Consider the following 17,785-nt stretch of genomic DNA (forward strand, 5'->3'; position numbering starts at 1 on the left):
ATTGAAACTGCACTATGTTGTGTTTTTAGAGGATGAGTTTGGGAATGTTCCTGGATTCATTTAGGTACATGCTCGTTTCTTCACCTACCGAACCTTCCAATTTTTTGGCTCACAGCAAAGAATTTATTTCGACAAGCAGCTTCCGAGGCGAGCCCATAGGTGGAATCAAGAGCAAGATCGCAATCGTACAACAATAATCGACGACGATCTTCCCAACCACAACGGGTATCATATCGTACACAAGGAGACATTGGCGATGGGTATAATACGCTGATGTTACTGTTGACACCATAGCCACTGCTTGTGTGAATCCCATCGCATTCATTGTTAAGGCAAAACAAACATCGCAAGCTGATTAGGTAGATAGATCGCAATTGACGCCAATCCTCTACGTGGGTACAAAGTCTGCAAGCTCCACAGTAGATGAAAGCAATCGTCGTGGCTGTTGCTGAACGTAAAAGGATCGCAGAACCATTTGTTAAACATTCAGTTTGCTTCTTTGCTATCTTGTTGGTGCCTTTGTACTCGTCAATGAATTGTCAGATATATTTCTTTGACACTTGCGCTTATCTAGAGTCTCTCGCACCAAAAGAAGTAGTATCTTCCCCAACCTCCCATCGTTTTATTATTCTTCCTCTATGCTTGAATTGAACCCTCTTTAGAAATGATTTTTTCCTATGCTTTGATACCAATACAATCGATTTAGGCAATTTTGGACGACGATTATCTTTCGTGAGAAAAATAGGCGGCGAAGCCTCTGTGTGTGTGCGTGTGTGTGCGTGTGTGTGTTCATGTTAGGGCCTATAATCAAATTGGACTGGAGGCCCCCTAGGATTTTATTTCATAATAAAAAATTTGAATACAATTTCTTAGTCGTGATTGGACACTAGAATCCACGAGCTGAACGGTTTTACATGGGGGAGAGCCTTCGTAGCCCTTGGTCACATGAAAATCTTTTGGTTGCTTGCTAGGCTCCATAAGCGTGGGATATTAAACTACTCTTGAAGACTTGCAACAATCAATTAAATGCACATCGCCACGGTACCCATTAATTGTTAGCCTTTCACATGCGAATAAAACTAACATCTAGACTAATCGTAGTCTTTGTGGGCGTCCCCGCTAAGCAAACCAAATTGCACGCCAAACATTAATTCTGTGGTCGATTGGGGTCAACCCTCATTGACTATAATTAAGGGGCTTTGACTAGAGTCAAGGTGCCTTAATCATATCCAAACCTCTCCAACTGAGGTTGGAATGTTTTGGTCGAACCCTCTTGGCCAAAACCAAGTTTCCTTGACCGAAGTGAGGCCTTCTTAACCGAAGTCAAGTGTCTTTGGCCCAAGTCAATGCTTTGACGACTTAAAAGAGCTTCGACCATAATCGAACACAAATGAAGAACTCTTTAATTATGATCAAGTAAATGGTCAACTTTGTCCTTTACTTGGAATATTTACAGCTTCTAATCAGAAACTCTTCCTCCCTTTCCCTCCCTTTGAAGTAGATCTACTCGAGTAGTGGAAGGGAGAAAAGTCCATAGGCAAAAGGATCCCTACCCTGTGGAAGTAGACGCTCTATCGGTAGGATCTAGAAGAACAACATTGGCAAAGGTGGAGGACACTAATTTTGGCTCTCCACAATCAGCCAAAGTGGAGAAAGAGTTCCCATGAATCGTTGGAGTCTATAAGATTCATGCTTGCAAGAAAGAAGGGCCATACCCGTTCCTCGAAGAATAGGTACGTGCAGTGTTGAGGGGGAAGGAGGGTCCAGAAAGGAGGGGCTCTTGTGCAAGAGGAGCTGAAGGAACGCCATCTCCGGCTACAATCCAAATAGGTGAAGTAGAGGGTTAGGAACAAGAGAAGGGGCCTCCTGGTCTGCGAGTGCTGGAGGTACTTAATTGACTGGTGATCAGTCAATACAAGGAACTTTGAACCATACAAGTAGTGTCTCCAAACGTTGAGAGCATACACTACAGCATAAAGTTCCTTCTCAAGTGTGGGCCAACGATACTGGGTGTCGTCTAGCTTCTTACTCTCAAAAGCTACGGGTCTGCCCTCTTGGAATAGAGCTGCCCCAATCGCATAATCACTCGCATCGGCCTCTAAAACATAAGGCCGGGTAGGATCGGGTAATGCAAGAACGGGTGCTTCCTTGATAGATAACTTCAAGGTTTCAAAAGCCTTGTTCATTGCATCATTCCAAGAGATTGGCTGGGTAGACCTGCGTCCACGACCTTTCAATATGTTGGTCAAGGGTGCCGTGATATGTGAATAATCACGCACTGACTTCCGAAGAAATACCGTAAATCCCAGGAAGGAACGAAGTTGTTTCACAGTCTGGGGGATAGGCCATTCTAAAACCTTCTGGATATGATCCAGATCAATGCTAATACCTTCAGAAGAAATCTTGTGTCCTAAGTAAATGATCTCCTTCATAAAGAAGTCACATTTACTTATCTTGGCATAAAGCTTATGCTGTCTTAGAACAAGTAAGACAACCCGGAGGTGTCCTATATGATCCTCAAGCGTTTTACTATATACCAAGATATCATCTAAGAACACGACAACAAATTTGCCCAGATAATCTCTGAACAAATCGTTCATCATCTGCTGAAAAGTAGCAGGAGCATTGGTCAAACCAAAAGGTAATACGAGGAACTCGTAATGACCATACCTAGTCCGAAATGCGGTCCTATCTATGTGTTTAGCATAGATACGGATTTGATGATAACCCGTACGCAAATCAATCTTAGTGAAATACTTCGCTCCGGCCAAACGGTCTATCAAATCATCAGAACGAGGTAAAGGATAGCGATTCTTAATTGTAACTTTATTTAATCGTTTATAATCTATACACATTCTCCAGGAAGAATCTTTCTTCTTTCTTAAGAGGACAGGTGCACCCCAAGGTGATTTACTTGGGCGGATATAGCCCATATTCAGGTAATCCTGAAGCTGGATAGCTAACTCATCCTCCTCTACCTGGCTCATCCTATAAGGTGGTACACTGATAGGTTGAGCCCCTAGGACTAAGTCTATGCGATGATCTACTGCCCGTTCTGGAGGTAAACCTTCTGGCAGTTGAGCTGGGAATGCGTCTTTAAAATTATCTAACAACATTCTCAATTCACGGTGTTCAAACACACTTAATTCATTCTTGTTAATTACCGAAACAACAAATGAAGAAAGTGGAATCAAAACACACTGATAGACATCATAATGAGAATTGTTTAATATATTCCGAAGCTGCATCGCAGATACAATAGGCCCCTGAGAAGGGGGGATTTGATCACACTGAATACAAAATTGGGTGTCCTTGTCTACAAAAGAAAGCGTATGCTCCGTCCATCCGATCTGAATATTGTGGGTTTTAAACCACTCTATCCCGATCAGCAAGTCTACATGCTCTAGATGCATAACATAACATGTGAGAGCTCCTGTGTAGGCTTGAATCCGGATGGGAAGCGCTTCAACCTTGTGATCCCAAAACTGCTTCCCAGCTGGAAGCTGCACCTCGTAGGTGTGGTCGCTAGGTACTGTGGACAGCCCCATCTTCTGCACAAATTTGTAATTAACAAAATTGTGAGAGCTGCCCGAATCAAATAGAATGTGAACCTATTGGTCCCTAACTTCTCCATAAACTCGGAAAAGATCATGGGAACCAAACAACGAAGTATTAAAGGTACAATTACAAGAAAGGGGGCAGGTAATGACATTTACTGAAATACCTGTCATCGTGACTTGGTTGGCTCCCTTGGCTGCGGTACGTGGACCCGCCTGGAGCTTCGGTCCTAGCACCAATTTTTGGTTCTTCCGCTTAGGACACGATACCAACTGACACGTCCCAGCACTCCTGAAACCCCTGATCTGCAAAACAACCACACACAACATCAGAACAGAGCAGGCTGCTCACCACCCAACCGTGACATCTACGGGATGTGATCCCGAATCAGAAGATGTCCCCTCCGAGCCACGAGCTCTGAGCTACTGGCACAAACTCCCAATCAGATCCAAACCAGCCTGGTGTCCCATACCACTAGGTGGCGCTGTGAAGCCCTAGATCTGCCACTGGGCCTTGGGCTACGCTAAGATGCAGGCGCGCATCCGCGACACAATCCAGGATCAGACCTTGCACCTGGGAACGAGACTTGCTCCCAACTGCTCACTGAGAACTGAACCCCCTGGGCCTCTTTTATAGACTCGGGCCCCGGCGCCAAAAATAGCGAAGACCTATAAATAGTTCGTACCCTTGCCACTCAACCCGAGAATCAAGCCTGCCTAGCTCTAAGCCTCCCCAGGCTAACCTGAGCTAGTTCTGTGTACCTAGTACACGTCAGATACCAATCCGTGCACATGACAGAGGGGAAGGGAATGCAACAGCGGGGGAGGGGGAAAGCAGTGGGAGGAGGAAAGCAACAAGGGAGGGACAATAGGGATGACCCATTTAATGAAGGGCCCACTTGATGGAAAAAAGTGCCAGCTTGATACATAAAAGTGCAAGACAAGTGGTGCCCCATTTAATGAAGGGCCCATGTGATGGATTAAAGTGCCTACTTTTGGGGGAAGCCCATCTTTTTGGAGAAAGCCTAGCTGCCTGGAGTCATCACCTATTCTAGGCAAGAAAGCAGGTCTTTGATTTTGGAAAGCGTGCTTTCTAGTTGGCTGGCCTAGTCTATAAATTAAGGGCCTCTAGGCTCCCAATTGTATTGAGAATTGTACCCGGACTTTGCTCCCTTGTGAGCGACCTTGTACAAAGAGATTTTTAGCGCAATAAAGGCCTTCGGGGGGGGGGGGAGGGGCTTATTTCTGGCCCGTTGGGCCGTGCTCTTCTTCTATCTCCCTCCCTCTCCCTCTCCTGTATTCTCTCTCGATAGCGATTTACTTTCCAGCCCCATTGTTGAGTTTCTATTGTGCTGCTCGGAGTTTTCAGCTTCCAAACAAAGTCCATTCCCACATGCAATGTGTGCTAGCCAGATTCGATTGTCTTCCCTTGTTGTGGTTTGAATTCCAGCTTGTTCTATAGCTCATTTTTCAAGTGCGAACTATCGAAAGAGCTGTGTTTTGACTAGGGAAATTGAGATTGGGGTTTGGTTAAGTTTCAAGAATTCTAGCTTAAAATGCAATAGATGTTTAATTTGAACACTTTTAATTACCCTAGCATTGATCTATTTTGGCTGGCACACGTGCATGCACGCACGCACACAGACACAGAGAGAGAGAGAGAGAGAGAGAGAGAGAGAGAGAAGAAGAAGAAGAAGAAGAAGAAGAAGAAGAAGAATTAACGTCTTCAGAAGCCCTCAGGGTACTATGAGACAAATTACACACCCAAAAAGAGTAGCTACTACATCATTGAAACTGAGAGAGAGAGAGAGAGAGAGAGAGAGAGAGAGAGAGAGAGAGATTTTAATCTCAGGCTTTTGCAGAGGTTAGCGAGTTGTCTAATCGATTAACATCAGAGTCTCGAATTTATGCGGAAAAGGCAAAAGATCTCAGCCGTCAGGTACTACATTGTTTTACTCTTTTGGCTCTCTATAGTAGATTGTGTTTTTCTGATTCCATCCCTTTGTTTTAAGTAGGTTTACTTGCTATTGGGATAGTACTTTCCATAGTTTGTGTCTTGTTTGGGTAGTGCTTGAGCATATTGTGTTTTGAATATATTCGCAAACCTCATAGCTCACATCAACACGAAACTGATCAAGATGTTTCATAGACCGTGTTACAGGTAGTGAAAAGGCATACATGTATAATCACATAAAAGGCTCTTCCTATTTTTTGTGGCGGGCTTTTGTTTTTTTAGAATGAGAGAATGGCATGATCGATTATACAAAGTGGAAATGGCTCTTACCATGATACATGATTTAGGATGGAAAGGGAATAGTGGCATGTTAATAAAGATCAACTCCCCCATTTGTAAGCCCCGGAATGAGGAGAGCATGGGGGAGTGATACCTGCAGAGAAGTAGGGGGAAGAAGAAGGTGAAGTGTTAGAAAAGAGAGCAGTAGAGGTGTAGGCTATCTTCTCCCGGTTGTATTGATGCCCTCTGGGCCCTGGTATGTGCCATGTAGCTTTAGTTATTGGCACTTAGGTCACCTAGTACTTTTAGTGTCTTATGACACCTAGTACTAGTGGTACCACTACAATACTAGGTCCTAGGGTTCTCTTTTATAGTACTTTGTACTTTCATTTTCATTCTTCTAGTTGATGTGACAGCTTCCACTTCTTGCTCCACTCTTGTGCATCCTTTTGCTTCCTTGAGCCTACAGTGGTATCAGAGCAGGACAATCTTCTTTGAGCCTATAGCCTGTGCTCCCTAGCCTGCTCCCACATCTTCCATACAACTCCATTCGTACCTGTGCAGCTCCGAGGCGTCTGTATTGTGCCTTATGTACCAAGTGCGTGTCATGTGCAAGGGCTTCCGTTGCGTCAGTCACACGTCCGTACAACGTTGTACGAACGCCGTACACCTGCCCGTACATAGTGCCTTGAGCCTGTAAACCTGCATTACCTATCCGTTCGTGCACGTGTGGAGCTGCCGTACATTTGCGTCAAGACCAGCTGTACAACGTACGGTAGTACTTGTGCATACATTGGACTTGCAAGCATCATTCTTCCGTACAGGCGCCACATGTGCGACCAAGCAGTCGTCTGTTGTCTTGTCTGTACGTACATACTTGCATGTACTTGCATGCTTCGTACAACTGCATCAGCAATTGTACGTTCGTACATTGGTGGAAGGCGTCAGTCATACATACTATTTGTAGGAGTCAGTCGTACATTGCAGCTGCTCTTGCTTTGCAGGTACTCCTTGCAAAAAGGTTCTTTACATTTGCAGGTGATAGTTGCAGATTGCATACGGGGCATTTTGTTTTTGCAAACATTGCAATCAATTTGCAGAATTACGCCAAAATTTGGGGCTTTTGCAAACAAATTGGATTTTTTGCAACATTTGGGGCTTTCATTGAATTTGCCCTCTTCTGGTTGCAATTTCCCTCAAGAAATTGGGGCTTTTGCATTTGGGCTACGATTTTGCGGGAGAAAAGGTATTTGGCAAATTTGGAGGTAGATTGCACGATACTTTTAGATTTGCAGTGAATTTGGCAAGAAATTGCAGGCCATTTGATCACATTTGCAAATTACTGGAGTCAGTCGTACATTGCAGCTGCTCTTGCTTTGCAGGTACTCCTTGCAAAAAGGTTCTTTACATTTGCAGGTGATAGTTGCAGATTGCATACGGGGCATTTTGTTTTTGCAAACATTGCAATCAATTTGCAGAATTTACACCACAATTTGGGGCTTCTGCAAATTGGAATTTTTGCAACATTTGGGGCTTTCATTGAATTTGCCCTCTTCTGGTTGCAATTTCCCTCAAGAAATTGGGGCTTTTGCATTTGGGCTATGATTTTGCGGGAGAAAAGGTATTTGGCAAATTTGGAGGTAGATTGCACCATACTTTCAGATTTGCAGTGAATTTGGCAAGAAATTGCAGGCCATTTGATCACATTTGCAAATTACAGGAGTCAGTCGTACATTGCAGCTGCTCTTGCTTTGCAGGTACTCCTTGCAAAAAGGTTCTTTACATTTGCAGGTGATAGTTGCAGATTGCATATGGGGCATTTTGTTTTTGCAAACATTGCAATCAATTTGCAGAATCTACGCCAAAATTTGGGGCTTTTGCAGACAAATTGGATTTTTTGCAACATTTGGGGCTTTCATTGAATTTGCCCTCTTCTGGTTGCAATTTCCCTCAAGAAATTGGGGCTTTTGCATTTGGGCTACGATTTTGCGGGAGAAAAGGTATTTGGCAAATTTGGAGGTAGATTGCACGATACTTTCAGATTTGCAGTGAATTTGGCAAGAAATTGTAGGCCATTTGATCACATTTGCAAATTACAGCTTAATTTGGGGCTTTTCCAGATTTCGACAGCAAGTCCTATTTTTTTGCAGTTGCAAGCCTTGAGGCTATCTTTTGGGCCACTTTGTCAGTGCATTTTTGACTTGTCCTATTTGCAATGGCTGGCAACAATCATGATTTATTTGGCATTCTTCATGAAGATGATAAGTTGGATGGCACCAACTATCCGATGTGGTCTTATCTCATGAAACGTATTCTTGTTGCAAGAAATTTTTGGAACATTGTTTCTGGGATTTTGATCTGAGGCCAGTCAATGCTGCAGTGGCTACCCCTAATGCTGGTCCCTCTGTAGGGGGACTCCTCCTGATGCTTTATCCTCTAGCACCCCTGTTGCTGCTCCTCCAACTCAGAAACAAACAAGATGGGATGCAAGAGATGCAAATGCACATTCCTGTATTGCTCTATCATGCAAGAGAATCATTATTCCTTACATCTGGTCACGCAGGACAACAAAGGATGCTTGGGATAAATTGGCTTCTCTTTATCAGATTCACAATGAGGGACGTGTTGGATATTTAAGAAGACAATTGTAGGAAGTGAGCATGAATGAAGGTGACCGCATACTTGACAAAGGTCAAGGATCTCATGGAACAACTTGCCAATATTGATGAGGTGGTGCCAAATTCTCAGCTTGTCAGTTTCACATTGAATGGGCTGCCAGATACATATAAAGGGTTTGCTACAACCCTTCGACTAGTGGCCATGGGTAATCCAAACCACTACTCCTTTGATCAGTTAGTCACTTTGCTTTTGCAGGAAGAGCAAAGTCGTGCTAATAGGCAAGCTACTATTCCTGATCATGCATTTACTTCACAGCAGAAAGGAAAAGGCAAGGCTTCCAAGCCTATGGGCAAGCCTAAATATGCGATGCATTCTTTTTTGCTAATGGTGCTGAGTCTTAGTATTTTGATAGTGGTGCTTCCAAGCACGTCACCTCTTGCAGACAGTTTTTTTTTTCCCTTGGCTAATGCTCCTCGAGGGGGGACTGTCACATGTGCTAATAATGCTTCCTATGCTATAAAAGGAATTGAAGCCATCCTGTCACTTTGACAAATGTTTTTTTTGTGCTTGGAATTGAAGTCAACTTGATTTCAATTTCAGCAATTGCCACTTAAGGTTTCAGAGTGATTTTTGATGGATAGAGACGCCTAGTATATGGTCTTCGTGATGACAATGTCATAGTTCTCACTGGCACTTTGCAAAAGAGGCTTTATCACCTTGATTATCATTCAGCTGCACTTTCTATTGAAGCATTTGCTATTTCAGATTCACAGCTTGCTGAAACTCATCTTTGGCATGAGAGAATGGGTCATCTAAATTATAGAGCTCTTGCCAAGTTACATTCACAGGGCATGGCAAATGATGTACCTCAAACTCACACAGTTTCCAAATGTGTGTGTGAGGGTTGTCTTTTGGGTAAGATGCATCGGTTTCCTTTTAAAAAACATTGTCCAAAATTCTCACAAAGGAAATTGCAGCTAGTGCAGAGTGATGTCTGTGGCCCAATGAGGACAAATGCCATTGGAGGGTACAAATATTTCACGACTCTAATTGATGACTTCACAAGATATTGCTGGGTATATGCTTTAAAAGCCAAATCTGAAGTGTTCTCATGCTTTCAGAGGTGGTTGAATATGGTTGAGAATGAATCAGGATGCAAACTTGTCACACTCAACACAAATAGGGGGGGAGAGTATATGTCAAAGGAGTTTGATGCATTTTTGGCTTCACGTGGCACACTCATACACTACTCCTTACACGATCCTGTTCCTGAAAGAAAGAACAGGTCCACTATGGAGATGGCGAGATGCATGCTTAAGGCCAAGTCCTTGCCCAATAAATTTTGGCTCGATGCAGTGATGTATGCCAACTATGTGCTGAATAGATCACCTATAAGGGCATTGAGGACTGTTATATCTTACGAAGCATGGAAAGGCAGGAAGCCTTCACTTTCACACATGAGAGTTTTTGGGTCTCTTGCATATGTCCATGTACCATCTCAGCTGAGACATAAGCTTGATGATAAGGCAATCAAATGCATATTTATTGGTTACAGCCAGGAGAGCAGAGGGTATCGATCGTACCAACCAAATATTGGGAAGATTATTGTGAGTAGAGATGTAATCTTTGGTGAACATTCAGCTTCTCCTCTTGTGGACTGCAAAGCTAAGCCATAAGTTGATATGTTTGATGCCTTTGACTCCTGGTTACCTCTTCTTCCCTCAAGGGGGGACTTTGACCAGCAGCATGAGCCTCCTGCAGGCCCTCCAACATGCGATGATCAGCTAGCAACCCATGCTGATTTGCAAGTTCCTCTTCTAGCACAAAATGATCCCAATATTCATGTGTAGTGATTGAAGAAAGAGCTGTCAATAGACAGCAAAGGCAAGTTCCCAGATGGCTTCTTGACACATTGAGGGACAGCAAACAAGATCAACCTCTTGCTGCCCGGACAAGATGAGGGAATAGACAGATGCATGGTCACTTTCTTGAGTTTGCACTCCTTGCTACAGCTTGCAATGAAGAGTTTTTGTGCCATAAAGATGCTTTTGGCAGCAAAGAGTGGATGGATGCAATGAGAGCTGAGTTACAATCTATTGCCAAAAATGACACATGGGAATTAGTAGATCTACCTCCTGGCAAGCATGCCATTGGTACCCGGTGGGTCTACAAATTAAAATGGAAATCTGATGGCAGCATAGATCGACACAAAGCCCGTCTTGTTGCAAAAGGGTATGCCCAACAACAAGGCATTGACTTTGAGGAGACCTTCGCTCCCACTTCCAGGATTACTACTATCAGATGTGTCATTGCCATTGCAGCCCATCACCATTGGCAAGTGCACCGGCTTGACATCAAGATTGCCTTTCTTCATGGGGATCTATAGGAAGAAGTTTATGTGACACAACCTCCTGGCTTTGAGGTTGTTGTCTCTGAAACAAGGTATGCCGGCTGAGAAAAGCCCTTGGCATGGTATGCTAAAATTCATGCACACTTACTGTCCCTTGTTTTTCAGAATAGCCCAACAGAGCCCACTATTTATGTCCGTGGGAGTGGATCTGATTTTTTGGTGCTGATTTTATATGTGGATGACATGCTGATTACTAGCTCCGATACTCAGCATATTTCAGATTTTAAGGCTGATTTGCAGCAATCATTTGAAATGTCAGATTTGGGACAGCTGCACTATTACTTGGGCATTCAGTTCGCTCATGTTGAGGGGGGTATTATGATGACTCAGTGCAAATATATTGGACAGCTCCTTGAACGTTTCCGGTTTGAGGATTGCAAGCCAATCTCTACTCCAGTGGAACCTGGCTTCAAATTCTTTGCTTCTGATGGGGGTCCACCATGTGATGTCACCCTCTACCAGCAAGCTAGTGGATGTCTCATCTACTTGTGCCACACCCGTTCTGATTTACAGTATGTTGTATCCCAGCTCAGCCGGTTCATGCACATGCCTAGTTCACAGCATTGGCAGGCAGTGAAGAGAGTCTTCATATCTCAGAGGCACTCAGGATTTAGCTCTCTTCTATGATGATCAAGGTTCCACTACCATGCATGCTTACACGGATAGTGATTGGGCAGGTTGTTCCGACACCAGAGTGTCACATACCGGCAACTGTTAATTGCTTGGCAGATCATGTATCTCTTGGCTCAGCAAGAAGCAATCAACAGTTGCCACATCCCGCTGTGAGGCTGAGTACAGGGAAGCCTTCACCGCTACAGTAGAGTGTGTCTGGCTTCGACAGTTACTTAACAGATCTTGGTATTTGCCAGACATCCTCCACTATAGTCTACATTGACAGCCAGAGTGCTTTGGCCATTGTGAGTAATCCAGTGTTTCATGTGCGTACCAAGCACATTGAAGTTCACTATCATTACGTTCGAGAGTGGTTATCAGCGGGAGACAGAGAGTTGTCCTACCTTCCCACATAGAACAACATAGCAGATATGTTTACAAAGGCACTTCCTCGTCCCAAGTTCGAAGTCTTTTGACAGGCTTTACACTTGGTTCCCTTTGTTACATGATCTGGCATACCTTGTACATTCATAGGTGGCTATATTCTTTTGGATGAACATGTGCCACCATGACTAGAAAATACCAGGTATTCTGAGACGTTTCTAGAATACTTCAGCCCATACCATGGAGGGGGGTTTGTAGGCCATCTTCTCCCGGTTGTATTGATGCCCTCTGGGCCTTGGTATGTGCCATGTAGCTTTAGTTATTGGCACTTTCAGTTGGCCCTTTTCTAGACTGCCCCACCATGCCAAATGACCACGACCACATACTGCTATGCAATCTTCCAGAAGAGGCTGCAATGTGAGTTGCATACATGGTGCCACATGGACAACAGATGGTTGCCCTTCTTAGGTTTATTTATGAGCCATCCTATGGCAGTTCAGTCTAGTGTGGACTGTTGTGCTGCTGCCCACATACTTTTGTCCTAATGTTTTCACGTATTTCGAAGAGCACTCATAACTTGAGGTGATTTCACTATAGAACTCGAACCTACCTTGTCAAGACTAGGAGAAGTAAATAGAGTAATCATTAGCTCTTTTCTTAAAAGGGGAGCGCTTTTAAGACCAAGAACTTGAGACTTTAGAAAGAGACTAGAAAAGACGTAAGGTCTTTCCTTTGTCAATTTAACTTCTGAACAAGTGAGGCATTCTTGCATATGTCTATGGACATCTTGATGAAGAAAGAAAGAAAGTTTATCGAAGTCTTCGGATTCTGGAAAACCGATGGGTCTATGAGACTATGAGAAACCTGATACAAACAAAGTGAAAGGGTGGAGCTACTAAACGAGCATTAACAACCATACTAAAAAGCTGAATGCCACATAAGCATAAACATCATTGGTAACATCATATCAATATTAGTATGGCCATATCCGTCATCACTGTCATCAGAGTACAAGGCGATATCTAGTCCAGTATCACAGCTGTAGCCCTCCTCCTCAAGGATGGTGGGGAGTGGTAACATGACATCAGAGATAGAGTGTTGTTGATTCTCTGTGGGCACAGCCGGAAGAAATATCTCTCAATGGTTGTGAAAGTAGCTGGCTTTCCTCGGTGTCCCATAGAAGGTAGCTCATGGCTCTCAGAGAAGAATGGTAATACACAAAATGTTATCCATTAATAAATACCCATCCGTGATGATGTAATGAAAATGAGCCTCGCCTTGTAGAACAAATGTCCATACTACAAAAAAATCAACATCACCTCCATAAGATATCTTCATGCTTGTTATCAACCTCAATAATGAACGGTTGGTGAAGGTTAGGCATCCTTAGAATGTGTCCATTGGTCATAGCCTTGAAAAGCTTTTGCTCTTTGTTTGTCCACTATTTTTCTTGGTCAGATTATGAAGAGGAGTTGCGAATCTGGCCAAATGCTTAATGAAATAGCGAATAGTTGGAGTAGACTTGATAAAAATAGCCAATCATGGATGGCTTTAACCTTTGTAGGGTCTATGAGAATAAGGTCCTGGGTTATACTGTGCTCCATGTATCAGCTCGTCGGGAAATTTTTTTTAATTTCTGAACATTAATATGCAACTGATGCCCTCTGAAAGTCTCCAATCCCATGATGCTTTTCTTTAATTTTATTGAAGTCTTGGATGCCATCGATGAAGGTACTCATACGTTGCCTTTGTTGGTGGAAGATCCAATTCCATCATGCGATAAAAGTGGTTGGAGCATTGATGAGGCAAGATGTCATTTATTTGAAATGTTATCCTTTTTAAGGTCCAATCATCGACACATCTAAAAGCCCCATCTTTTTTTAAAAACAAAATAGTTGGGGATCCAATGAGACTGCAACTTAAGAGATCCTCTCTAATTTTTTGTTGATAAGCCTATGCGAGACAATAGGGAGGAATATTCAGGGATGAAGTGCCAAGTACGAGATCTATTATATTATCCTCAATACTTTCAGGGGAAGCTCTTGATGTAGATCTTGGAGAAAAGATTTTGAGAAGGACTCAAGGAGCTAGCATTGATTGTCTTTGATTTCAGAGACAGGTTTGACTTCGAGGCTTCCTTAACATAATCAAATAAGCATAGGCACTCTTGCAAAGAATATTGTAGATTTAAGTATAACTTACCGTAGCAATTGTTCCCCCGCTAACTCTAGCTTGAATTTTCACCAGATGTCCACAATGTTGAATAATGATCTTCTCGCTGCACAAGTAAACACAGATTCTTTGCAGTGGTGCCAATGCATGTTGAGAATCAAATCCGATCCCTTAAGATCCACAATGAGAAATTTTTTTTGATCAAGATGCTTCTTCCCATGTACATGAAGACAAGAAAGTCTTTCACATTGTTAAAAACTTCTTATACAACTACCAAATCTAAGAAGTAGACACTTATTGTGACCGTATATACAATTAAAAACATAAAATGCAGAGCATAGAGTAAAAATTTACAAGAAAGAGAACAAACAACTTGAGCTAAGTCAATCGACCAAACAACTTTTTGTAACAGCAATACTTGGATGTGTGTTGACACCAAGCTATGTGCACAATAATAGAAACTAGAAAATAACATAGCACAATACACTTGTTAAAGGCCAAGTTTCTATCTTACCACTAACAACAAGGTAGCCTCAAGTCTACTCAATCAGCCTTAATAAAAGATTGACATATATGCACCCTTTAGATGCTCGTTTGGGAGAGACTAAAATGAAATCGTTTAGACTTCACAAGCAGTTGTAGCTTGAATGAAGAGATTTGGACTACTTTTTTATTAGCCTTGTCCTTTAGTGCTAGCCTTCGTCATGGCTGAGTTTGCCTTCACCTCCGGAGTGCCGACAAAAACTCAGTACGAAGACTTTGTATAGATGGATGCCCAAGTATGTGTGGGTGTGTGGATTTGTATGTGTGAGAGCATACTTTTATACCCACTGTTGGGCGTTGATGACGTCAGTGGGATGTCATAGTAGCTAGTCCCTGCTATGCATGATGGAGTTTATGGTTCTCAATTTTATGAGTGACTCTCGTGAGATTGAAAGTGCACTATGTTGTGTTTTTAGAGGATGAGTTTGGGAATGTTCCTGGATTCAATTTGGACTACTTTTTGATTAGCCTTCTCCTTTAGTGCTAGCCTTCGTCATGGCTGAGTTTGCCCTTCACCTCCGGAGTGCCGACAGAAACTCAATACGAAGACTTTGTATAAATGGATGCTCAAGTATGTGTGGGTGTGTGGATTTGTATGTGTGAGAGCATACTTTTATACTATGGTCTACACCCAGCGTTGGGCGTTGATGACGTCAGTGGGGATGTCATAGTAGCTAGTCCTTGCTATGCATGATGGAGTTTATGGTTCTCAATCTTATGAGTGACTCTCGTGAGATTGAAACTGCACTATGTTGTGTTTTTAGAGGATGAGTTTGGGAATGTTCCTGGATTCATCTAGGTATACACTTATTCGAGGATTAGCATCTAGGTACATAATTACATGCCTCTTGTCAGGCTTCAGAAGCACCTCCAGGGAGCCCTGTTGCTCGCTATGCTCATGAGCTTCTCTGCTGCTCTTCATCGGGGTAGTGCATTGTGCCCTTCCAAACAAGGGCTAGGGGCCCCCTTCCGGCCAACCAGACTACTGCTTCAGTGGACCAGACCCATAGAGTCTGCCTACTATATCTGCTGCTCTTCCCCGACCAGTACATGCTGCACTGTTGACCAGCACAGCCCATAAATAGACCTTGTACAGGTGACTGCTGCTGTACGCCGGCCATACATCCTGCACTGTTGCCCGGGACATCCTATAGATAGACCTTGTACAGGCACTTAATCCTGCCCTCCTGAGGCCCTGCCACAGCCTGTACTCTTGCCCTAATCCAGAGTCTTTGCCAGCCCTAAAGGCTGGACAGGGTGGCTTTAAAGGCTGCCCTAAGTCTAATCCAAGGACAACAGTGTCCATGTGGCACATTGCAACTCCATTCGAACCCCTACCTGTCCCCATGTGACACCATTATCATTTGCCCACACGGCACTTTCTACACCCATCATGCTGTGGGTGTCAAACCCCATTTCTTTCCTCATATTTTGGATGGGTTCAAGAAATGGAATGAGAAATCACCCTGTTTTTGTCCATTTAGGTTTTGATGTTTAGGATGTCTGAAATGCAAGTTTGAGAAACCAAGTGGGGACCTTTTTTCTGTCTCAGGTTTTGTAATATGTTCACTTGTTTCTTTTCTTCTTTATGGCCATAGTCTCTCCTGCTGCCTCCCAACCTGTGATGCTCTGAAAAAGGAGCAACAATGGACTAGTTTACTATTGCTAACCAACCAGTGACACATAGATTGGAAGGCTCTCCCCTAAATCTCTCTCTCTCTCTCTCTCTCTCTCTCTCTCTGGCGCTTGTATATATGTTAGGAATTTCTATGAATAAACATAATTTTATGGCGCTTGTATGGCATTGGCACATATGCGTGGGACTGTCTGTTTTATGCAAGGTAATGGGGCTTATGTCTGAGCTCTTCAAATTATCTGACACTGCAATGTCCGATTAGGTCTGGTGGGTTTGAACTTAAGGATTGCCATCTTTGACTAATCTGGTGCACTTAAATACTGTGCAGGCATTGATTCGGAAGTGGGCACCTGTTGCAATTGTTATAGGAATTGTGCTGTTGTTATTATGGGTTCGAAGATCCATTTGGCACTAAAAACTCGCTCAGTTCCAAAATCTCGGGGAGACGTTGGCAGCAATAACATCAAGTTTCCAAGACATGATTTCTCTGGTGCTCTTAATGCAGAGCAAAGAAAGGACAGAGACGTCACACTTCGAAGTGGGGGAATTTTTACAGATCGGGGAGTTAATATCAACATGGGAGATTTTGCACGACTAATTTATCCTAAACCTCCTGCTCATGTGGCTTGGGTATAATGGAGCAAGTGCTTCCCATATGAGGTTTTGCTCTTATTTTGAGGCTCAATTGTAATCTTAGCTTGTTTGGCATGTACTGTTGCTACTATGAGACCTGCTTTATATATTATTTCTGTAGAATCTCAATACAGACAAATTGGTGGTAAGCATCTGTTCTACTAAATGTGGGTGCTAGTCTGCAGAGGCCCTCTTTTTATTAGAGTACTGTCACAACTGCTACCATATATATATCAGAGAGCTTGCTGGCAAATCGTCATTGCTATAAACATATCCGAGAGCTAACTGGTAAACTGTCACTGCTATAAACATATATGAGAGACACTGAAAGCCTGCTCTGAGAGAGAGAGAGAGAGAGAGAGAGAGAGAGAGAGAGAGAGATATTAACATCTGCAGAAGACCCCACGGCTCTGAGACAAAAGTACAGTAGCAAAAAGTAACTTACTACAAAGCTCAGCTCCTTCCAGGATGTAACTACATTCTAATACAATCATAAGGTGGCCTTTATAACATCAGTCATCAGTTTGAGACTGAGTCTTTGGGTTTGGATTTGAAGTCCGTAATCAATGCTTGCTTATCTCGATAAACCGCCCATTTGCTTGCTTTGTGTGCTTCCTTTACTTTGGTGAGTTACACTATGTCGTTGTTTGAGCTGGATTGGAGTGACCTCAGATATTCCAAATCTTTGTACGTCTCAGCTTACGTGTTGTTTGAGGATCTTAACCCTTGCTGCTCTCCCTCTGGATAGACTTATGCCAATTTGCCTTATATTGCATATAGCATTCTCATCCCATTCAACTTGTGGTACCTCTTAAGTTGTAGTAATCATGAATTTGACGTTTACTAATCATATGCCTTAAGAGGTACATAGAATCATGAATCAGAGAGGTAAGTTGGGGGGTTGGTACCTCTTAAGGCATGTGATTAGTAAATATTCATGATTTAGTAAATATTCAGTACAGTTAAGAGAGCGTCTTGGGATATAA

General features: G+C 43.0%; 1 protein-coding gene across 2 annotated transcripts in view; it reads left to right on the plus strand.

The window, feature by feature from the left end:
* SEC22 (Synaptobrevin family protein) overlaps window positions 1–16,710 on the plus strand; it is a 28,073-nt gene extending 11,363 nt beyond the window's left edge. For both annotated transcript variants that reach the window (XM_087380050.1, XM_087380044.1), the window contains 2 exons: window positions 5,420–5,496; window positions 16,495–16,710. In XM_087380050.1, the coding sequence (XP_087236176.1) occupies window positions 5,420–5,496; window positions 16,495–16,581 (164 nt within the window). In that variant the 3' untranslated portion in view covers window positions 16,582–16,710. The remainder of the gene's footprint in view (window positions 1–5,419; window positions 5,497–16,494) is intronic.
* The last annotated feature ends 1,075 nt before the right edge of the window (window positions 16,711–17,785 follow it).

The sequence above is a fragment of the Dipteris shenzhenensis genome, chromosome 1, assembly GCF_047967505.1.
Source record: "Dipteris shenzhenensis isolate YYH24624 ecotype China chromosome 1, Dip_SZ_1.0, whole genome shotgun sequence".
NCBI classification, from domain to species: domain Eukaryota; kingdom Viridiplantae; phylum Streptophyta; class Polypodiopsida; order Gleicheniales; family Dipteridaceae; genus Dipteris; species Dipteris shenzhenensis.